This window comes from Aotus nancymaae, unplaced genomic scaffold (assembly GCF_030222135.1).
Source record: "Aotus nancymaae isolate 86718 unplaced genomic scaffold, 86718_ANA_hifiasm-v0.15.2.pri h1tg000028l, whole genome shotgun sequence".
NCBI classification, from domain to species: Eukaryota; Metazoa; Chordata; class Mammalia; order Primates; family Aotidae; genus Aotus; species Aotus nancymaae.
In genome coordinates, this window is record NW_026988441.1 from 16122501 (window position 1) to 16146811 (window position 24311).

General features: G+C 43.4%; 2 protein-coding genes across 4 annotated transcripts in view; both read left to right on the forward strand.

Moving 5' to 3' along the window:
• ZNF875 (zinc finger protein 875) overlaps positions 1 to 3493 on the forward strand; it is a 5715-nt gene extending 2222 nt beyond the window's left edge. The window contains 1 exon segment of the mRNA XM_064382125.1: positions 3044 to 3493. Within this exon segment, the coding sequence (XP_064238195.1) occupies positions 3044 to 3493 (450 nt within the window).
• The window catches only part of ZNF527 (zinc finger protein 527), a 28080-nt gene continuing 7105 nt past the window's right edge, over positions 3337 to 24311 (forward strand). The window contains exons 1-5 of one of the 3 annotated variants that reach the window (XM_064381383.1): positions 3337 to 3489; positions 5672 to 5776; positions 6564 to 6637; positions 12589 to 12715; positions 14069 to 14164. In XM_064381383.1, coding sequence (XP_064237453.1) covers positions 6605 to 6637; positions 12589 to 12715; positions 14069 to 14164 — 256 coding nt within the window. In that variant the 5' untranslated portion in view covers positions 3337 to 3489; positions 5672 to 5776; positions 6564 to 6604. Of the gene's footprint in view, positions 3490 to 5671; positions 5777 to 6563; positions 6638 to 12588; positions 12716 to 14068; positions 14165 to 24311 lie in introns of those variants that run through there. The other 2 variants (XM_012436573.3, XM_012436580.3) reach the window with 2 other exon arrangements.

The following is a 24311-nucleotide window of genomic DNA, read 5'->3' on the forward strand; positions in this document are numbered from 1 at the left end:
AGTAATAACATTTCTAAGAAAAGTTTCTGGGAGGAAAAATAAACTTGGAAAATGATATGAATAAACTTATTTTTAAGGCCGGGTGCGGTGACTCATGCCTGTAATCGTAGCACTTTGGGAGGCCGAGATGGGTGGATCACCTGAGGTCAGGAGTTCAAGACCAGCCTGGCCATCATGGAGAAACCCCATCTTTAAAAAAAATAAACAAATAAAAAACTTATTTTCCAGCAAATTTTAAAAAGATCATATGCTGCTTATTTTCCTGTCGTGTTCATCTCTAGCCATGACTTTCTCCATTCTGTGATGCTGGGGCTAGGACTCTGCTAAAGACATTTCCCAGATTCCTTTGCCTTAATGTCCATTTTAGAGAGACTAAAAGGCATAAATGGAGAGGGACTTGGCATTTTATTTTCCAATTCTGTCAGTAGCTCTCTAGCAGTAGAGGGGAGCTGTGTCTTGCTTGCAAATTCCTTCCATTCTCCCAGCACTAGACTGCCAAAACCAGTTAATGCTGGGCTGAAACCCCTCCTGAGGGCTCTTAGGTAGTGGCAAATCCATCTCTTCCTCTTTGTTCTCTAAGCTCTAGAGTGTTAGCTGTTTCCTCAAGTTACAAATCTCTCCCTTGGTGCTCTTTCCGTCCTCCACATTATGTAGTCAGTTTCCTGTAATTAAATTCCCCTGTGGTTCTGCTGTCTTGACTAGACCACGATGGACAGAGCACTACCATTACTTGTTTTAGCAGTGCAGACACATAGTTGGCATACTTTCAGGATCACTGCCATAATCTGTGGAAATGACCAAACTCAAACTAGTGTTGGACTTGGTGATATGAGGTAAGAAAAATAAAGGACAAACGGCCTGCCAGTAATCAGTTACTGACATGTAAGGAGATAGTCATATATACCCAAAATTTCTTTGAAAGTATAACTAGTCAAGAATGGAGACTTGGCCAGGCCAGGTGGTTCCCACCTGTAATCCCAACATTTTGGGAGGCGAAGGCAGGAGGATTGCTTGACTTCAGGAGTTCAAGAGCAGCCTGGGCAACACAGTGAGACCTGGTCTCTACAAAAAATTTTAAAAGTAGCCAGGCGTGGTGAATGTGTCTGTGGTACCAGCTACTTGGGTGGCTGAGGCGGGAGGACTGCTTGAGCCCAGGAAGTCAAGGATGCAGTGAGCCAAAATGGCCCCACGGCACTCCTGGGTGACAGAGAGAGACCATGTCTCAATAAAAAGAATGGAGAATTTGCCAGGCGTGGTGGCTCATGCCTGTAATCCCAGCATTCTGGGAGGCCAAGGCAGGTGGATCACCTGAGGTCGGGAGTTCGAGATCAGCCTGACCAACACGGAGAAACCCCGTCTCTACTAAAAATACAAAATTAGCCAGGTATGGTGGCACACACCTGTAATCCCAGCTACTTGGGAGGCTGAGGCAGGAGAATTGCTTGAACCCAGGAGGCAGAGGTTGCAGTGACCAGGATTGTGCCATTGTACTCCAGGCTGGTGAACAAGAACGAAACTTCGTCTCAAAAAAGAAAAGAAAAGAATGGAGATTCTTAAATTTCAGCACCTAGGTATGAAACATCCAAGATAATCTCTAACTTTCCTAATAATTAAGTCCAGGGAAGAACTGTTTAATGTAATTGTCAAGTACCAAACCACAATTATCATCCAAAGAACACTGAACTTGTAAATTTCCTCATTAAAGCAACCTAACTATTACATGTTTGTAGAGCCTTTTAAAAAATTGATTTCGGCCGTGCGCGGTGGTTCACGCCTATAATCCCAGCACTTTGGGAAGCCGAGGCGGGTGGATCACGAAGTCAAGAGATTGAGACCATCCTGGTCAACAAGGTGAAACCCAGTCTCTACTAAAAATACAAAAATTAACTGGGCATGGTGGCACCCGCCTGTAGTCCCAGCTACTTGGGAGGCTGAGGCAGGAGAATTGCTTGAACCCAGGAGGCGGAGGTTGCGGTGAGCCGAGATCGCGCCATTGCACTCCAGTCTGGGTAACAACAGTGAAACTCCGTTTCAAAAAAAAAAAAAAAATTGTCTGATTTCTCCTGAAAGTAATAAAGCCCAATTTCACAGAGTTAAACAGTAATCAGTTCTACCCTAGTACCCACACTCTTTTTGTAGAAGATTCTCTGGCCTTAGCCATTAGAGGGCTCTCTGTGGCAGGGGACTGGAGGATGTATTCTCCAAGGATGCATTCTCAAGAACTTTCCCTTGCTCCCACATAAGAATCTTGACTTGCTAGGATCTTGACATTGGTGCACTTTTCGGTATTTCAGGGACTAGAGATGGGGAAGAATGCTGCTTTAGTCTGGAACTTTCAGTCAGGGGCTCACATTCTTGTCCTGACTATGGGCAGTTTTCTTAAAGTTGGGCCCTAAAGTTGTAGAGTGAAAAGGTGGACACAACAGCAGGAGGAACATCAGGGCTGTCAGCTACCAAACTACTTATGGTTTTGGTGCAAACGAGCAACCTCATCTTAATGAAATCTAATTACCCTTCTGTGACTGGCATCACATTAGGTGCAGGCAGACATGGGATATACAAATGAGGATACCAGGCTGGGCGTGGTGGCTCACCCTATGGCCTCCGCACTTTGGGAGGCCGAGGCGGGCGGGCGGATGGCTAGAGGCCAGGCGTTCCAGATCAGCCTGGCCAACATGGGGAAATACCTTCTCTACTAAAAATACAAAAATTAGCCGGGCATGGTGGCAGGCGCCTGTAGTCCCAGCTACGCGAGAGGCTGAGGCACTAGAATCGCTTGAACCCAGGAGACGGTGGTTGCAGTGAGCCGAGATCGCGTCACTGCACTTCAGTCTGGGCGACAGAGTGAGACTCCGTCTCCAAGAAAAAAAAAAAAAAGATACCACAGACCCTGCCCACGGCAGGAGACGAGGTAGAGGAACAGTGAGACCGGGAGACAGTCACATACACACATAGGATCAGTGGTATCCTCAGAAACGGTCACCCCCCAATGTCACTCATAGTATCTTTCACCCACAATCACGGGACGTGATGTAAAATACAGAAGCACCCTGCACTGACAGAATCCGTCGCTCCTTTCGTGTGCAAGCACAAAGGTGTGCAGCAACAGTCACACGAACCGCCACACCCGAGCATTCTCTTGCGCGCAGCCTGGCCGCTTTGCTCCAATCAGCAGCTCACCGTTCCTCGAGCGCCCAGAAGCGCGCACAGCCCTCTCCGGTATCTGCGCTCCTGGCGCAGGCGCGCAGTGGAGGGGGCCGCGCGGTCCTCTGGGAGATGTAGTTTAGCGATGACGGCCGTGGCGCAAAGCGTTCTGGGGCTCGTGGTTCGCGGGGTCCCGAGGGAACTTGGTGTCGCTGGTTCAGATCTCGCAGAGCTCAGGGTCCTGCACGCCTGTCCTCGTCTCGCTCCTCCTCGCGGAGAATTCTGGGAGGTGACGTCGCGGGTCCCGGTCGCGGGGCCCGTTTGCAGAGCCCGCGGCGCCGGGAGGTGAGTGGGGCCGGGCCCCGGGCGAGAGCAGGAGGTCAAGGGCGGGCTCCGGGTGGACCGGCCGTGCCAGGGATGGGAACCCGACAGACGCCGCTGGGGAGGCAGTATGTATTTCACTGTGTTACTGTGTGTAACTATGTGACACCCTGCGGGTGTGACAGAATGTGATCTTGTGTCACTGTGTGTGTGCGTGCGAGTGCGCGCGCGCCCGCTAGTGTGTGACTGTAAGCATCTGTGTCTGGGGGTGAAACTGTGAATATGTTTGTGCGTGACTGCCTCTGCTGGTGTAGCTGCGTGTGAGTTTGTGAGAGACTGGGGTGTGACATTGTGTGTTTGTGTGAATGCATGTGTGTGGTTATGTGACCACCTGTTTCTGCAGATACAACTGCGTTTGAATGTGTGTGACAGCAAGTGTGATTGTGCAACTATGACCATCTGTCCCTGCAGATATAGTTTTGTATGGGTAATTGTGACAGGATGTGTGGCTTGTGTGATATGCTACTGCGTGTGTGATTGCGTGTGATTGTTTATCTCTGTTGGTGGAATTGTGTGTGACCATCTACGTGCTTATGTGACTGGCTGTGTATTGTGTGAGATTATGGGTGTGTTTGTGCAACTGTGTATCTGTTTGTGATTGGGTGAGAATTTGTGTGTGTATATGAGATTGTGGGATTGATGTATGAAACACAGAAATATTAAAATTGCCCAAGTTCACACAGTTAACAAGTGACAGCACCAGAACTCAAACCCAAGCAGTTTAGTTCTAGAGGTCTCACTTTTCCCCCCCCCACCGAGATAGGGTCTCACTCTGTCAAACAGGCTGGAATGCAGTGGTGTGATTGCAGCTCACTGCAGCCTCAACCTCTTGGGCTCAAGCAACCACCTGCCTCAACCTCCCAAGTAACTGGGACCATAGGTGTGTGCCACCGTGCCTGCCTAATTATTTTTATTTTTATTTTTTGTAGAGACTTCGTGCCATATTGCCCAGGCTGGTCTGAAACTCGGGCTCAAGCAGTCCTCCCACCTTGGCCTCCCAAATTGTTGGGGTTATAGGCCTGAGCCACTGTGTCCAGCCATGTCTGGTCAGGTTCTTGCTTTTAATTACTAAACTCACTTGTTCTTTCCCATGTTGAGAGGGTGAAAAATGGTTGCCCTGCGTTTTGAGGGGTTTGAAAAGATGTTCTGGTCTTGGAGTAGGAACCTGCAGAACATGGGAACTTAACATGGTTTCTTCCTTCTGTTCCCTTGTGAATGACAGGCCTCAGTCTAAAAACATTGTAGTGAGGCCATCCTCAAATTAGCTGCTTCTGGGGGAGAGAAGCCTAACCCGAAAGCCCAGTCCTCCTCTCCTTAGGTTATTGAGTTTGAGATTTTAGCTTTGTCCTTGTCAGAACTCTTCCATGTTTGGTGCTGAGAGTCTGGACCCATGGCTCTTTTTCTGATGTGCCAGGTGTGCTGAGTTTTTTATTTTGACCTTCTCAGTTGATAAAGAAAAATATTCTGAGCTGGGCACAGTGGCTCACGCCTGTAATCCCAGCACTTTGGGAGGCCAAGGCAGGTGGATCACCTGAGGTCAGAAGTTCGAGACCAGCCTGGCCAACATGGTGAAACCCCATCTCTACTAAAAATACAAAAATTAGCTGGGTGTGGTGGCACATGCCTGTAATCCCAGCTACTTGGGAGGATGAGGCAAGAGAATCGCATGAACCTGGGAGGCAGAGGTTGCAGTGAGCTGAGATCGCACCATCGCACTCCAGCCTGGGGGACAAGAGCGAGACTTCGTCTCAAAAAAAAAAAAAAAAAAAAAAAAAAGAAAAATATTTCATTTCCAAATGTGTGTAGAATCAAAGCAGGAAAAAGGGTGGCACTTTTTTGCCCCAGGTGTTGGCTCATACAATCTTGACAGTAGAAAAGAATGTTTCTGAGAGATGGATTAACTTGGCCGAGGTCATGTAGCCATTGAGGGAAAGAGTGGATCAACCTGGGTCTGGGTGCTACATAAAAACAAAGTTTTTTTCATCATACCTTCTTTTAGCAATGAATGGCTCATTTCAAACTTAGAAATATATTTCCCAAGAGATACAGAGCTATCAGAACAAAACAAACTGAAGTTTCTTTTACAGGCCTGACTTAAGGCTTCTGCTCCAAGATGCTAAGAAGACAGCATTGATTCTCTTCTCAGGTTGCAGAAGCCTTTTGTTGTTGTTGTTGAGACGGAGTCTCGCTCTGTTGCCCAGGCTGGAGTACAGTGGCGTGATCTCGGCTCATTGCAACCTCCGCCTTCCAGGTTCAAGTGATTCTCCTGCTTCAGCCTCCTGAGTAGCTGGGACTACAGGCATGCGTCACCATGCCCAGCTAATTTTTTGTATTTTTAGTAGAGACGGGGTTTCACCATGTTGGCCAGGATGGTCTTGATCTCTTGACCTTGTGATCCACCCTCCTCAGCGTCCCAGAGTGCTGGGATTACAGGCATGACCCACCGTACCCAGCCCAATTTATTTATTCATTTATCTAATATTTTTGAGCACCTACAATGATTTGGTGTTGTTTTGTCATTAGAATACACCAGTGAACCAAATAAAACCTAGTTCTCTTGGGTCTTTTTTTTTTTGAGACAGAGTTTCGCTCTTGTTATCCAGGCTGGAGTGCAATGGCGCGATCTCGGCTCACTGCAACCTCCGCCTCCTGGGTTCAGGCAATTCTCCTGCCTCAGCCTCCTGAGTAGCTGGGATTACAGGCACGCGCCACCATGCCCAGCTAATTTTTTTTGTATTTTTAGTAGAGACGGGGTTTCACCGTGTTGACCAGGATGGTCTCGATCTCTTGACCTTGTGATCCACCCGCCTCGGCCTCCCAAAGTGCTGGGATTACAGGCGTGAGCCACCGCGCCCAGCCATAACTTGACTTATAAGTCAAGTTCAGCATTGACTCCCTCACCCCTCCCCAGATCTTGGAAAAGGTGAGGCTGGCCCATGTAGGGAGGAGCAAGGGGCAGTAGTTCTATTTTTGTGAGTCTCGGGCCAACAACATAGGGCTGGCACATCACTGTTTCTTCCTTAACTCTCCCTTCTCAGGACTTCGTTCTTCTTCAGAAGAGAAAACTGAAGAAGGAGGAATGGCTGTGGGACTTTGTAAAGCCATGTCCCAGGTAAGCTGATCTTTCACTTTGTTTTCAGCCTTTTGACCTCATCTTTCAGGACTTTGGGACCACAAGGAAAGTCATGAATAGCCCAATGAACACCTGCTCCACTTTTCTCTGTCCACCTTTTGTTCATATAATCCTTCTACAAGACATTTATTGTCTTTTTTCTCAGTGTTATGCTCAAATGTGTGATGGAGCAGAGCTATCCTATTCAGATGAATGATGATTTGTTGAGTTGGCGGTGAGTGCAAGTGAAATACAGGACAGAGTTTGATTCTGGAGTGACCTATTAAATAGCGAGGTCGAGGACGACCTCTTTGAGGACGGGATATTTAGCAAAGTAAAATTTCAGTGAAAGTAGGAAGTAAGTTTTGTGGAGATCTGGGGAAGAGCTTTAAAAGAAGGCGTACAAAGTTATTATGGTGGGAGCATGTTTGATGTGTTCCAGGAATAGCAGTGAGTCTGTCCTGGGAGGGAAATGAGCGCTGTGATGTCAGAGGTGTAGCTGGGGACCAAATCACATAGGTCCCTACAAGTCAGCTTAGAGCTGTAAATTATGTGCACTTTGAATTTTATTCTAAGTGTGAAGGAGAGCCATTGGAACGTTTGTGATCTGATTTGATTTATGCCTTAAAATGAAAATAGATAGCAGGGAAGCAAAGGTGGAAGCAAGGAGGCCAGTCAGGAGACTCTTAAATAATCCAGATGGGAGGTGATAGTAGCCTGAACCATGGTGGTGGCATTGGAGCTAGGGAGATTCTGGGTATACAATGGAGATAGAAAATGCGGGTTGATCGAGGATTAGTTGTGGTGTGTGAGAGGAAGAAAGAAGTCAGCATGACTACAGAGGTTTTTGGCTAGGCAGCTACATGAATGGGCATGCCATTTACTGAGCTGGAAAGACAGTGTTAAGTGAGATGGACATCAGTAATTGAGTTCTGGATATATTTAGAGACCTTTTGGATATCCAAATGGAATGCTGATCTTACATCTGGAGTCAGGGCTAGAGATGTGAATTTGAGAGTCCTTAGTGTATTTTATTTTATTTTATTTTATTTTTTTTTGAGATGGCATCTCACTCTGTCACCAGGCTGGAGTGCAGTGACGCAATCTCGGCTCACTGCAACCTCCGCCTCCTGGGTTCAAGTGATTCTGCTGCCTCAGCTTCCCGATTAACTGGGACTAAAGGCATGCACCACTACGCCAGCTAATTTTTGTATTTTTAGTAGAGACGGCTGTCACCATATTGGCCAGGATGGTCTCGATCTCCTGACCCTGTGATCCACCCACCTCAGCTTCCCAAAGTGCTGGGATTACAGGGGTGAGCCACTGAACCCGGCCGTCTGCACCCAGCTGTCATTAGTATATTTAAAACATGAGACAGAATGAGATTATCTTCAGGGCAAGGCTGTGGTGAATGTAGATAGGAAAGAGGTGGAAGGACTGCGTTTAGAATGTTCAATATTTGGAGGCACACAAGAGGAGGAACCAGCGAAAGAGATTGAGAAGAGCTGATGTAAAAGGAAAACCAGAAGAGTGTGGGTTCTGGAAGTGAAGAGTAGAAAGTGTTTCAAGGATGGGTGATCAACTGAGTTAAGTTCTTCTGAGAGAGACTGAAGAAGATGAAGACTGAGAATTTGTTAACATGGAGATGCTCTTGACAAGAGCTACTTCATGGAGTGACTAGGATGAAAACATCATTGTGGTGGGTTTAAGGGAGAATGGAGGCTGGCTGTGGTGGCTTATGGCTGTAATCCCAGTACTTTGGGGGGTCAAGATGGTGGGACCATCGCCTGAGCCCAGGAATTCAAGACCAGCTATGTATGTAGGGCAACATAGGGAGACTCCATCTCTAAAAACATCTTTAAAAACTAAAATCCAAAAACAGCCTGGCATGGTGGCAGATGCCTGTGGTCCCAGCTGCTTGGGAGACTGAGGTGGGAGGATCGCTTGAGCCCAGGAGTTGGAGACAGCAGGGAGCTATGATTGTGATGCCATATTCCAGCCTGTGGAACAGAAACAGAGTGAGACCCCGTTTCTAAAAAAAAAAAAAAAAAAAAAAATTCCAGGTGTGGTGGCTCACGCCTGTAATCCCAGCATTTTGGGAAGCCAAGGCGGGTGGATCACCTGACGTCAGGAGTTCAAGACCAGCCTGGCCAACAAGGTGAAACCTCATCTCTGTCAATAATACAAAAATAGCCAGGCATGGTAGCGCATGCCTGTAATCCCAGCTACTCAGGAGGCTGAGACAGGAGAATTGCTTGAACCCAGGAGACAGAGGTCACAGTGAGCTGAGATCATGCCATTGCACACTCCAGCCTGGACGACAAGAGCGAAACTCTGTCTCCAGAAAAAAAAAAAACAGGCAGAAAAAAGAGAATGGAAAATGAGGAAGGTGAGAACAAAGACAGTTAATTTAGACTTACAATAGTGTAGCCAGTAGGCACATATGACTACTCCAAATTGTAATATGCTGTAAGTACAAAGTATATACCAGATTTCGAAGATTCAGTACAAAAAAGAGTGTAAGCTATCTGATTAATTTTTTATATTGATTACATGTTGAAATGGTAATGTTGTAGATATCTTGGGTTAAATAAAAATGATATTTTTTAATATATTTTTTTCTTGTGTCTACTGGAAAATTTCAAATGACATATGTGGCTCAAATATTTCTGGTGGATCACACTGGTTTCGACAACTCATCAGAAGAGTTTTGTTATTAAGAGGAGTAGAGAAATAGGATAATCCCTAGAGTGAGATCATGGAAGGGAATTATTTATTTATTTTTCTACGCATTTATTTACAAGATGGGAGACATTGCATCAGCTTTTTTGCTTATTGGAACGATCCAGTAAAGTGAAAACAGTTGGGAGTACAAGGGAGAGAGGTGAAAATGTCTTTGTATGGGCAAGTGGAGGGACTGGTCTTCGAAGGCTAGAGTTTTATCCATAGTCACAGAGGGAAGACAGAATATACAGGTAACAGATACAGAAGGGTAAGTACATATGGTGGCTGGAGGGTGAGAATGTTCAAAGTGAGAACGGGATGAGTTGATGGTGGTTTGAGAGAGAGTTATGAAATAGTTACCAGGAGAGGGGGAGAGTGAATTTATTAGGCGTAGTAGAGTGGTTTTGCAGTGCTTTTGAGGACTCTCTGGCCATCTTCGAGAAGTACTTTGTGTCAACATGTTTTATCAATCAGGGTTCTAGCAAGGCAATCAAAAGGCGACTATTTACAAGATACTATCAGGACATAGAGAAACTATGAAAGATCATGCTGTACTCCGCAGCTCATAACAGCATAACCTCTTACCAACACTAGACCTGAATCCAGAGACAGAGAGCTAGGTTGCGGGGTGGCGGGGGGGCCCTGACAAGTGCTCTGAGCTTTGATTGAAAGACAGCACCCAGAGTGACGCTCCCACCCAGGGAAGGAGCCAGGGGAATAAGTATTTTGCCTGACTTACCTTCCTTTCATCTCTTGCTTGTGGCTGAACCCAACAGAATATGGGATGGGACAGGGGAGTTGATTGAGGTAGTCAGCCTCCTAGGACTCAGAGAAGAGAGAGGGGCACGTGGAAGTTATACGACACTACATAGTTGTGTAATTTTTTTCCCTAGACACATTCAGCTGTATTTTCAGTATGTAGAATAACCATATTTTGTATTTCTTTTTTTTATTTGAGATGGAGTCTCACTCTGTCACCCAGGCTGGAGTGCAGTGGCACAATCTCCACTAACTGCAGCCTCCTCCTCCCAAGTTCAAGCAATTCTCGTGCCTCAGCCTCCTGATTAGTTGGGACTACAGGTGCAAACCATCATGCCCGGCTAATTTTTGTATTTTTAGTAGAGACAGGGTTTCACCATTTTGGCCAGGCTGGTCTCAAACTCCTGACCTCAGGTGACCCACCTGCCTTGGCTTCCCGAAGTGCTGGGATTACAGGCGTGAACTACTGTGCCCAGCCTGATATTTAAGAGAACATACTGTACAGACTGGAACCCTATCGTTTTTAAGCACTGAATATTCTTTCTTCATATGGGTGTTTTATAGGAAACATCACCATTTATTCCCTGAGTAGCAAATATGTTGGGGGAAGCAGCAGTGGAGGAAGGGTTTACAGTGGGCCTACATAAACTGGTTATAAATAATGTATAAAAGAAATCAGGAACAATAAACTTCAGAGGGCCGTGGAGTCCTCTGGGGAGGAAGGCCTCTCTATGCCAGCATGTTCCCAGGAACAGAGTGACCTAAGCTCTGATATTCTAAACAGTGCCCATGGACATAACACTCCCTTGAAGCACTGGAACGTAACCAGACATGTAGGCTCCTTGCTAAGCCGGCTCCCACCGCTGCACTGTCTATTGATGATAAGCATATGCTTTTAGCTCTACAGAAACTCACATAAACCGCCACTGCTATGAATTTTATGTTTGATGCACAGCCTCCCTTCACCGATTCACCCTGCCACCTGCACTATAGATGAAAGTGACTGTGTTCAATAAATACTGTGGAAACCAGAGTTCGGGCCTTCACTGCCTTCAGTAAAAAGTGATGGTCCTCTGGTCCCACTTTCATTCTTAATCTTTTCCTCATTCCTTTGTCACCACTAAACTCGGGGTACCCATGGCTGGGGTGTGGGGCTGGTTCCCTACACAAATATTTACTGAGAGTCTACAATGACAATGTGATCAGTTTTATAATAGACACTGGATATATACCCGCTTATACAACAAATATCCTTCCCTTCATGCAGCCTACAGTTCAGTGCTGTAGCCTAAACTGTATTTTTGAACATGTAAGTTTTTTCCAGATTTTTTGCATAACCTTCCAATGAAAACTCTTAAGTCGCTTCACATATACCTCATTATTTCTTCAGGATATGTTCCTGGACGTTTCTCCTTACATATAAAGTCTGAATTTCAGGGCACCCTCCTTTTGTTGAAGCCCAATTCAAGGCCTTTCTCCTATTCTGCTCCATTTAATGTCTGAATTTGGGGAATATAAAGGAATCCCCCATGTTAAGATTTTCTTTATACTTAGTATATGTAACATACAGCTCAGTCTTTCCTGTTTCTTGCTATAAGCTATTTTTGTGTATATATGTCTTTTTTTTTTTTTTCTTTTTTTTTGAGATGGAGTTTCCCTTGTTACCCAGGCTGGAGCGCAATGGCGCGATCTCGGCTCACCGCAACCACTGCCTCCTGGGTTCAGGCAATTCTCCTGCCTCGGCCTGCTGAGTAGCTGGGATTACAGGCACGTGCCACCGTGCCCAGCTAATTTTTTTTTGTATTTTTAGTAGAGACGGGGTTTCACCATGTTGACCAGTATGGTCTCGATCTCTTGACCTCGTGATCCACTCACCTCGGCCTCCCAAAGTGCTGGGATTATAGGCGTGAGCCACCGCGCCCGGCCATATATGTCTTTTTTTTACAAAAACGTAAAAGTTTCTTTTTTCTTTTTTTTTTTTGAGTTGGAGTCTCACTCTGTCACTTAGGCTGGAGTGCAGTGGCGAGATCTCAGCTCTTTGCAACTTCCGCCTCCCTGGTTCAAGGGATTCTTCTGCCTCAGTCTCCTAAGCAGCTGGGATTACAGGCATTTGTCACTATGCCGGGCTAATTTTTGTATTTTTAGTAGAGACGGGGTTTCACCACGTTGGTCAGGCTGGTTCTTGAACTCCTGACCTCGTGATCTGTCCACCTCGGCCGCCCAAAGTGCTGGGATTACAGACATGAGCCGCCATACCAGGCCACAAAAATGTAAGATTTTCAAACGGTGAGTCTGTTTCTAATATTTCTCTTCTCTCAAAGTATTTGACAAACCTCATCACGTAATTGTTCTCCAATAATTATTTTCCTTGCATCACTTAGAGCTTTGAACTCTGGCAGAATTCATCTTTTTTGCTAGGGCCTTATAGGTGTCTGGGCACCTGGTGAACAAGAATTTTTTTATTTCAGGGGTTGGTGACCTTCAGAGATGTGGCACTAGACTTTTCCCAAGAAGAGTGGGAATGGCTGAAGCCATCTCAGAAGGATTTATACAGAGATGTCATGTTGGAGAACTACAGGAACTTGGTATGGCTTGGTAAGGATGTTTCTCCCCCATAATTTAAAAATCTTCCTCTGGGGTGTTTTTGCTTCCTCTGATGAGAATATCTAGGTCATCTTAAGACATCATAAAAGCGCTTACTACTTCCCATTCCCGGGAAATGATTTGAAATACATGTATTTGAAACTTTTTAAGTTTCTTAAATTTTAATTAATTAATTAATTTACTTTTGGCAGACATTCTGACTGCGTGAAGTAATTTCATAGAGTTGGAAACGAGTAGTTCCCTTTGCTGTAGAATGGTGGTTTGGAAGAGCAACATCAGCTTGTCCTGGGAATTTGTTAAAATGCAAATTATGAGGCCCCATTCTAGACCTACCAAATCAGAAACTCTGGGGGTAGGCTCAGTAGTCTGGGTTTTTTTTTTTTTTTTTTTTTGAGACGGAGTTTCGCTCTTGTTACCCAGGCTGGAGTGCAATGGCGCGATCTCGGCTCACCGCAACCTCCGCCTCCTGGGTTCAGGCAATTCTCCTGCCTCAGCCTCCTGAGTAGCTGGGATTATAGGCATGCGCCACTATGCCCAGCTAATTTTTGTATTTTTAGTAGAGACGGGGTTTCACCATGTTGACCAGGATGGTCTCGATCTCTTGACCTTGTGATCCACCCGCCTCAACCTCCCAAAGTGCTGGGATTACAGGCTTGAGCCACCGCGCCCGGCCTAGTCTGGGTTTTATTAAGCTCTTTAAATGATCCTATGTCTATTAAAGTTTTAGAGCCACCGTAGTTTCTGACTCAGTAGTTCTGGGTTGGGGCCTGAGAATGTGCATTTGTTTTGTTTTGTTTTGTTTTGAGATGGACTCTCGCTCTGTCACCAGGCTGGAGTGCAGTGGCGCAATCTTGGCTCACTGCAATGTCTACTTCCCGGTTTCAAGAGATTCTCCTGCCTCAGCCTCCTGAGTAGCTGGGACTACAGGCGCATGCCACCACACTTAGCTAATTTTTGTATTTTTAGTAGAGATGGGGTTTCACCATGTTGGCCAGTATCTCAATCTCTTGACCTCGTGATCCGCCTGCCTCAGCCTCCCAAAGTGCTGGGATTTTACAGGTGTGAGCCACCGCGCTTGGCCTGAGAATGTGCATTTCTAGTTAGTTCCTAGGTGATGGCTGCAGCTGCTATAGCACTTTGAGAACCACTGGCATGGCAGAAGCTTCATCCTCCTCATCATCCATACAAGTATCAAGTATCATTGCATTCTCTGGCCCATCCTCTAATGTCCATTCTTGCCTGACGATCAAGAGATTGGGTCTGTGTCCTGTAACAGCTGTAGCATGTTGATTTATCTGTCTGTATGTCTGTCTCTTGCTCTCATTTTTCTTCCCCTGTGAACAGGACTCTCCATTTCTAAGCCCAACATGATCTCCTTACTGGAGCAAGGGAAGGAACCATGGATGGTGGAGAGAAAGATGTCACAGGGTCACTGTGCAGGTGAGTGACAGATCACCAGTCAGGGAGGGCTATTGTAAGGTACTCAGCCAAGTAGTAAGTCGGAAACTGTTCTGAGCTTCAGGTGGGATGGGAACTGAAATCTTATATGTGCTTCCCTAGAAACCTCTCCACACCCTGGGTTTTTTTCCCTTTTCTTTCAGTCAAATTGTACTCTCTAGTCTTCCTATACCCTGAATCTCAGTCCTTCTCAGCTCTTCTTTTCCTTTGATGGTTAGAATTGTATTACACTTCTAGATTTCTTTTCAGAGTTTAAATTTTTATCAATATTATTATCAAAGATGTGTATGCACATTATTTTTTTCTTTTCTTTTTTATTTTTATTTTTTGCCTTCTCTGCACTAGCATGTATGCACATTATTTAAAGAGTCAAGTAGTATTCTTAGGTTGGTGCAAAAGTAATTGCGGTTTTTGGCAAAATAAATGCTAAATTTTTGGCAAAACTGAAATTATCTTTGCAACAACCTATGCAAGGCTTTTTCTCTTAAAAAAGGAATTCTCGTTCCCGGTTCTCCAGTTTCCCTCTTCCCAGAGCCATCCACTTCTTTTCTTTTGTAGTTTTAATTTGGTGTTCCCTTCATTTCTCCAAAAATATGTTTATGTTACTACTCTTGATTGTCTCTTCAGGTTCAGTCCTTATTTGATATCTTCTTATATGAAAATAAGGATTTAGCTCTTTGCTCTCCTGAATCCTACACGTGCACACACACAAATACACACATTTCCTATCCCCCATCTTATCAATGTCATAATTTTTATTAAGTCAGTATTCAGGATTTACATTATTACAGCCATTTAGTGCTAGTCATAGCTGTGCTGTGAACATGCCAAATTACTTTTTCTGTATACCTTTTTATTTTCCCTGGAGTTAATAATGACTTGGAAATTTTGTGGGTTTTTTTTTGCTTAATTTATATATACATATGCCTAATCCAATTCCTGACTTACCATCAATTGTCTGAATCTCAAGATACTTGGACATATTAGGTGATCCATTGACTTCATCTTCTGGGAGAAATCTCTCCTGGAATCCTCAGATATGCTTCTCTGGACAAACGGCTCATTGTATTTGCATTCACTCAGTTTGGATCTATCTGTTTTGATATTTTCTTGTGATTAGATTGAGGTAATGCAGGGCTCACGCCTGTAATCCCAGCACTTTGGGAGGCCAAGGCGGGTGGATCACGAGGTCGAGAGCTCGAGACCATCCTGGTCAACATGGTTAAACCCCGTCTCTACTAAAAATACAAAAAAAAATTAGCTGGGCATGGTGGCGTGTGCCTGTAATCCCAACTACTCAGGAGGCTGAGGCAGGAGAATTGCCTGAACCCAGGAGGCGGAGGTTGCAGTGTGCCGAGATCGCGCCATTGCACTCCAGCCTGGGTAACAAGAGCGAAACTCCGTCTCAAAAAAAAAAAAGAATGCCACAGAAATAATGCATCATACCAAAGGATGCATAATGTCGATATGTCTTATTATTGGTGATGTTAACTTTGCAAACTTGGTGAAGGTAGTGTCTGCTTTATAAAGTTCTTATTTTTCTATTCGTAATTAATAAATACCTTGTGGGAGATACTTGGAGATTATTCAGTTTCTTCTGTAATGTTTGCCCATTAATTTTAGCATTTAATGCTGGATCTCTTCAACTGTTATTACTGTGGTGTTAACCTAATGTTGATTTTTTCATTTCCCTCTTTTTTTATGTATACTAATTAGGATTATTCTGTATAAAGAGCTGTTCCTTTCCCTCCATTTACTTATATATTCAATTATATTTATGGATTTTTTTTTTCCTAAGAGGTAAATCTAATTTACCTCATCAAATGTAATGACTTCATAAAACTTAAATGGATTTATTTTTGGATTTATGGATTTTTGTTTCTTTCTGTGAAGTAAATCCAGTGAATCATTATTTTGTTTCTCAAATTGTTCCAGCTTTGAATGTTGGGATCGCCTCCACATTGGTTCCTTCGACCTTCTGACACGCCCCCACGCATTTTTTGAGCACATTCTTCCTTCTGGCACGAAGTATTCTAGATTCTTTTATTTTCCTTTTCCTAGCCTTGAATCAGCCGCTTTCTCCAAGGAGCCCTCATTGCTTTTATTGGGAAATGGTGTTTAGAAACCAAAGTCTGGGTGCTAGGTATGCTCTAGGCTACTGGGATGTCACTGCTTCTGGCCCTTATGGCAGCTAAAGCTAGGAAACATATAGATAGATAGATTTATACACACACCCCTGTATTTATTTCTGCCTCTATCTTTTTTTTCATTTTTTGTTTCCTCTATCTTTTTATGTACTAAAACTATCAGTTTTATTAATAACTTGATTTCTAGTCCTGCTTTACAGAGTTTATTGTAGCCTTCCTCCTTTACTTATTTGTAATTTCTTTTTCTGATAATGAGAAAAAATGTATGTACCTATTTGTTCAGTTTTAGTGTACACATAAAGTAGTTTCAGAATTTCTAACCTATTTCTCTGTGAGAAACAAATTTACCAACTAGATTTAGGTATTTGCGTATAGTATTTTTTTTGTTTTAGTCTTACAGTATTCAGTCAAAATACTATTTCCAAAATTACTTAGGTTAGTTATTTTAGGTTCATTTGTTACTGCTCTTTTGTTTGTTTGTTTTGAGATGGAGTCTTGCTCTTGCTCTCGCTCTGTCACCAGGCTGGAGTGCAGCGGCGTGATCTCGGCTCACTGCGGCCTCTGCCTCCCAGGTTCAAGCAATTCTCCTGTCTCTGGAATGGCTGGGACTATAGGCACACGCCACCGTGCCCAGCTAATTTTTGTATTTTTAGTAGAGACAGGGTTTCACCATGTTGGCCAGGGTGGTCTTGATCTCTTCACCTCGTGATCTGCCCACATCAGCCTCCCAAAGTGCTGGGATTACAAGTGTGAGCCTCCGCTCGTGGCCCGTTTATTACTGTTTATGTTCTATTTTGCATTCCTACTACATCCTGGATTTATTTATTTATTGGTATCTAAAACATTACGATGCCTCTAAGAATCAAAGCCTTATAAAATAGTATAACGTAGGCCTCCGAAAAGTGTTGTGCCCTCCTTGTCCCTACTACTTTATTCTTTTTCTCTACTTCCTCCTACCCATTTCCTATTCAATGCTTGTATGTTACCAGTTTCTTAGTTTCAAGTTTATCCTTTTTATGTTTCTCTTGTACAAATTAGCAGTTAGATTTGTAGTTTTTTGTATCATCTTTATATGACGAGCAGTGTGCTATGATACATTTTGCATTTTGCTTTTATCACTTAACAGGAAATCACTTTATATTAGTTCATGAAGATCTTCCTCTTTTTTTTGAGACAGAGTCTCACTTGGTCACCCAGGCTAGAGTGCAGTGGCACAATCGTGGTTCACTGCAACCTCTGCCTCACAGGTTCAAGCGATTCTCCTGCCTTAGCCTTCCGAGTAGCTGGGACTACAAGCGTGTACCACCACACCTGGCTAATTTTTGTATTTTTAGTAGAGATGGGGTTTCACCATGTTGGCCAGGCTGGTTTCAAACTCCTGACCTCAAGTGATCTGCCCTCCTTGGCCTCCCAAAGTGCTAGAATTGCAGGTGGGAGCCACCACACCAGTCATTCATACGTAGTTTTACAAGGAATTGCCAGATTCCCCTCCAGAAAAGTTGTCTTAGTTTTTTTTTCTGCTGTAACAAATTCGCACACTTTTAGTGGCTAATAGAACACAAATTTATTATAGCTCTGAGGGTCAGAAGTAAAAAGTAGGTCTTACAAAGCTAAAATCAAGATGTCAGCAGCCTACGTTCCTACCTAAGGCTATATGGGAGAGTCTGTTTCCTTGATTTTTTTATGCTTTCTTTCATTTTTTTCTTTTTTTTTTTTTTTTGTTTTTTGAGATGGAGTTTTGCTCTGTCACCCACGCTGGAGTGCAATGGTGGGATCTTGGCTCATTGCAACCTCCACCTCCTGGGTTCAAGCAATTTTTCCACCTCAGCCTCCTGAGTAGGTGGGATTACCGGCACCCACCACCATGCCCGGCTAATTTTTGTATTTTTAGTAGAGACAGGGTTTCACCATGTTGTCCAGGCTGGTCTCAAACTCTTGGCTTCAGGTGATCCACCTGCCTTGGCCTCCCAAAGTGCTGGGATTACAGCTGTGAGCCACCACACCCGGCCAATTTTTAATGCTTTCTTTATGGTCTTTACTCATCCTTTTATTTTCAACTTTTTTGAATAACTTTAAGTATAGGACTTATATGCAATACAGATTTGAGTTTTACTTTATAAACCAATCTGATTATCTTTTTATTATAAACCAATCTGATTATCTTTTTATTTTAATAGGTGAAAGTCTAATTACATTTTTGATAAATTTGGTTTTAATTCTATATATTGTCTCTATATTTATTTTTATTTATATTTTCTGGGTTTTATAGTTTAAAAAAAATACTTTCAGGTTGGGTGCAATGGCTCACGCCTGCAATTCCAGCACTCTGGGAGGCTAAGGTGGGAGGATAACTTGAGGTCAGTTCAAGACCAGCCTGGCCAACATGGCGAAACCCCGTTTCTATTAAAAATACAAAAATTAGCCAGGCATGGTGGTGCGTGCCTATAATCCCAGCTACTCGGGAGGCTGAGACAGGAGAATCTCTTGAATCGGGGAGGCAGAGGTTGCAGTGAGCTGAGATTGTGCCATTGCACTGCAGCCTGGGCCACAGAGCAAAACTCCATCTCAAAACAAAACAGAAAAAGAAACCCTTTCACATATATGTTTTTCTAATCGTTGTTCTGTCATACAATAGTGTAGTTTTTATAATAGGAGCTCTTTCTTTTGTTCTAGTGTTTACATTTATGGTTCTAATCCTGTTTCCTTAGACAGTATTTATTCCTTCTGTACTTGATTGGCCAGCTTTACAAAATACCATTTGATTCGTATCTGTTACAGATGGGTCAATAAATAGACTTGTTTTACTCTCCACCCACTCCTCTCCTTGTCTTCCAAGAGTTTGTTAGTCGTACGCTTTTTATGTCAAGGCGTATTACATTTACATGCTGTTCTGTTACATCTGTCCTTACCTTTCATTTAGTCTTAGTTCTGTAGTTAAATACATTCACTGTTTTCCACCAGTTGTTTTGATGAAATTTCTCTAGATATGTCTTGATTGACTATCCTGTTCTCTAGAAGTTTCCTCAAAGAGGGCTCATGCAAACAATATCTCCCCGTCAGTTTCTTATAGTATAGTATTGTTGTTGAATATTGTTATGTCTGTTGTCAGCTTGATGTTTTTCCATTATGTGTAAGTGGCTTTATATTTGGTTCTGGTCTGCCTGATGATTCTTTAATTTTAAAGTTACTTTGTTAGAGCACATCTCAATCTTGACCATTTTGGGTCACCTTTTACTGATACACGTGACCTTCTGAATGAAGAGTCAAGTTTTTATTTCTAGAAATATTTTTTGGTTTTTTCTTTTGATAAAGTTAAAAATACAAAAAAGTGTAGAGAATGACATAACAGATTTCCCCAGTACTCACCACTCCCAGAATTGACTGTTGTTAATGTTTTGATGCATTTTTACTTTTTGATAAAAGAGATAAACCATTTTAAGCATAAGTTTTCTTCTTTTCCAATTCTTAGTTCCCTTTCCCTCATCTACATCTTGCTCTTAGAAGCAACGACAGTCTAATTTTTTTTTTAGAGACAGGTTTTCACCATGTTGGCCAGGATGGTCTCGATCTCTTGACCTTGTGATCTGCCCGCCTTGGCCTCCCAAAGTGCTGGGATTACAGGCGTGAGCGTCTTGAATTCAGTGTATGTCCTTCCAGTTAATTTTATAAATATTTTTGGTAAACATTTATGAAAGAAAATATTTTTTACTTTTTTTATAGGTAGCAGTCTTTACATTTTGTTTTGCAACTTGCTTTTATTAACACTGTTTTTGAGATTTATCCATGGTAAAAATCTACGTAAAATGTAGTTCCCTCCTTATGATCATTGAGTTGTTTCCATTTTTTGTTGTCTTAAATAGTAGCAAGGTATATTTCCATGCGTATGTCTCCGTGTGTAAGAGTTTGTCAAGAATCTGTATCAGGCCAGGCATGGCTCACACCTGTGATCTCAACATGTTGGGAGTATTGCTTGAGCCCAGGAGTTTGAGATCAGCCTGAGCAACATAGCAAGACCCTGTCTCTACAGAAAATAAAAAAAACAGGCCAGGTGCAGTGGCTCACACCTGTAATCCCAGCACTTTGGGAGGCCGAGGTGAATCATGAGGTCAGGAGTTTGAGAACAGCCTGGCCAACATGGTGAAACCCCGTCTTTACTAGAAATATAAAAATTAGCCGGGCATGGTGGTGTGTGCTTGTAATCCCAGCTACTTGGGAGGCTGAGGCAGGAGAATTGCTTGAACCTGGGAGGTGGAGGCTGCAGTGAGCTGAGTTCATGCCACGGCACTCCAGCCTGGGCAACAGAGCAAGAATCCGTCTCAGACAAAAAAAAAAATTAGCCTGGCATGTTGTTGTGTGCCTATTGTTCAAGCTACTCAGGAGACTGAGGTAGGAGGGTCACTTAATCCTGGGAGGTCAAGGCTGCATTGAGCTGTGATAGTGCCACTGGACTCCACTCTAGGCTGGGTTACAGAGCAAGACCCTGTCTCAAAAAGAAAAAAAAAAGAAAAAAGAAAAGAAATTTGTACCTCAAAGTGAAATTGCTGGAACACGGAAGTATATGTTTTAATTTACAAGATACCCAACTTGTTCTGGGAAGTGATTGTATCAGTTTATGCTCGTACTAACAATGATAGTGTCTGAGAATGCCTTTTCCTTCCTCTCTTGATATTCTTCAACTTAGGTTTTTTTTGTTTGTTTGATTTCTTAAGAGACTGAGTCTCGCTCTTGTGCCCAGATTGGAGTGCAGTGGCGCGATCTTGGCTCACTGCAGCCTCTGTCTCCTGGGTTCAAGCGATTCTCCTGCCTCAGCCTCTTGAGTAGCTGGGACTACAGGCACACACTGCCACACCTGGCTAATTTTTTTTTTTTTGCATTTTTGTAGAGATGGGGTTTCACCGTGTTGCCCAGGCTGGTCTCGAACTCCTGAGCCCAGGGAATCTGCCTGCCTCAGCCTCCCAAGGTGCTAGAATTACAGATGTGAGTCACCACACCTGGCCTTAAGTTTTTGATATTGTCCTTAATATTGTCTAACTGAAATTTCTGCTGATATGAGGAAGGGAAATGCTCTTATGGCTTTAATTTCCTAGTCATATTATTGATCATCTTTCCAGGAATGCGTTGTCTATGAAGTTTTTGTCTTCTGTGCTCATATATATTTTTGAGACAGGTTCTCACTCTGTTGTGCAGGCTGGAGTGCAGTGGCATGACCTTGGCTCACTGCAGCCTCTGCCTCCTGAGCTCAAGCAATCTTCCCACCTCAGTGTAACGCACCACTGCACCTACTTAATTTTTTTGTTTATTTTTCTTGTAGAGATGAGGTCTTACTGTGTTACCCAGCCTGGTCTAGAACTCCTAGACTAAAGCGATCCTCCCATCTCGGCTTCCCAAACTGTTGGGATTACTGGCATACTTCCATTTTTGGAGAATTAGGTTGTCTTTTTCTTATTGATTTATAGTAGAATTAAATTCTAGGCATTATTCATTTTTCTATGCTACATGTTTTAGTTGTTTTTTCTCAGATCGTCTCTGGCCTTTTGACTTTGTGGTATTTTCTCCCACTCACGTGTTTTTAAGGTTAATGTCAAATTCATTCCCTTCAACCAGATGTGGTCAGGATGGTGGTGAGGGGGTCATGCTCTCCTTTGCTGTGCTCTCTGTATTTTACAAGTTTTTAATGCTCCAAGTGTTTCTGTTGATATTCTTTGTTGACATTTTCCACAATGATAGAGAATTTTACAAGTCAACCCTGGTCGAGTTCTTTCACAGAGATTTTGATGGAAGAAAGGTATAAAAATGCAAGGGCTGAGGTCATATTACTGGTTTTGGAATGTTCTTTTTTTGTTCATAATTTTCTTTTATATTATTGATTATTTTTGTCCAAGTTTCTTTAAAATAATTTTCTTTAAGTTTGGAAATAAAATCTTTATGGAATTCTGGTTCAAACTGACCTGATATAAATTAACCTGTGGTAAAAAATGATGCATATATATTTTTTGTTTCGGTGCAATTATATATTACATTGGTTCATTTAAATCTTATTTAAAAGAATTTTGTAACATTTTGTAGGACTTTTCTCATATTCTTGTGAATCATGCTTCCTTCTCCCTTCCAATCCTTTACATAGCAGTTGTAACCTTAACTCACCGCCTACACCTCAGCTTCTCATCCACTGTCTTATCACTTGCAGTCTGGCTTCTGCCCCTCTAGTTGAGCTAAATCCAGGTGCCCTTCTTCATTTTCATATTCCTTCGCTTATTGAGATGTGTAAGATAGTTCTTACCACTATCCATTTTCTCTTTTCAAAGCTCTGTCCTCTCCCGTTTTTTTTTTTTTTTTTGCAGACGGAGTTTCGCTCTTGTTACCCAGGCTGGAGTGCAATGGCGCAATCTCGGCTCACCGCAACCTCCGCCTCCTGGGTTCAGGCAATTCTCCTGCCTCAGCCTCCTGAGTAGCTGGGATTACAGGCATGTGCCACCATGCCCAGCTAATTTTTTGTATTTTTAGTAGAGACGGGGTTTCACCATATTGACCAGGATGGTCTCGATCTCTTGACCTCATGATCCACCCGCCTCGGCCTCCCAAAGTGCTGGGATTACAGGCGTGAGCCACTGCGCCCGGCTGTCCTCTCCCTTTAATGGACTCTTTTCCCTGTTTTTCTGTTGTTTCCTCATTTGCCATACGATCTTTGTAATATTAATGCGGATCTCTGTCCAGTTCTGTCTAGTAGAACTTTCTTTCTTTCTTTCTTTTTTTTTTTTTTGACAGAGTTTTACTCTGTTGCCCAGGCTGGAGTGCTGTGGCATGATCTCAGCTCACTGCAACCTCTGCTTCCCGGTTCAAGCGATTCTCATGCCTCAGCCACCTGAATAGCGGAGATTATAGGTGTGAGCCATTGCACCCGGCTAATTTTTGTATTTTCAGTAGAGACAGGGTTTCACCATGTTGGCCAAGCTGGCCTTGAACTCCTGGGCTCAAGTGATCCACCCACATCAGCCTCCAAAGTGCTGGTATTACAGGCAGAGCCCCCATGCTCAGCCTCTAGTAGAACTTTCTGTGATGATGGAAATAATCTATATGTGTGCTTTCTAATACAGTAGCCACCAGCCACATTTGGCTTAGAGTGCTTAAAAGTGTGGCTAGTGTGACTGAGGAACTAATTTAAAAATGTTATTTAAATTTGAATTGCCACATATACTTAGTGGCTATCATATTGGATAGCATAGCTCTATACAGTCTTTTAATCAAGGGGATCCAAACTGTAAGTCTATGTGTAAAGATAGTGGTTGGAGCTCCAGGCACTTCAGAGTTCCCCATATTGGAAAATATCTGTAGTCTTCTCCCATCAGGCTTCTTTTATTAAGCATTAAGTTAGTTATTGTATAAATCTGCTATTTGCCTGGAGTAAAGACTTATTTTTGGTAAGATGAGTATAGTGGCTTCAGTTGATGTATATAAGAGATGAGATCCAGGCAAGTGAGTGAGGGAACAGGAGTAGTTGTATTTCTAGGGAAAGAAAGAAAGAAAGAATGAATGAATTAATTAATCCTAACCACGGATAGGCCAACAAATCCTTTCAGGCCTGGGTGTAGATGGGGCCCTGGTAAGAAAATCCAAGGCTGGGCCGGGCGTGGTGGCTCACACCTGTAATCCCAGCACTTTGGGAGGCCGAGGCGGGTGGATCACGAGGTCAAGAGATCGAGACCATCCTGGTCAACATGGTGAAACCCCGTCTCTACTAAAAATACAAAAACTTAGCTGGGCATGGTGGTACTGGCTGTAATCCCAGCTACTCAGGAGGCTGAGGCAGGAGAATTGCCTGAACCCAGGAGGCGGAGGTTGCGGTGAGCCGAGATCGCGCCATTGCACTCCAGCCTGGGTAACAAGAGCGAAACTCTGTCTCAAAAAAAAAAAAAAGAAAGTCCAAGGCTGTGTATAGGACAGACTGATAGGGCTGAGGGCTTTCCTTGGGTGAAGGGTGTATT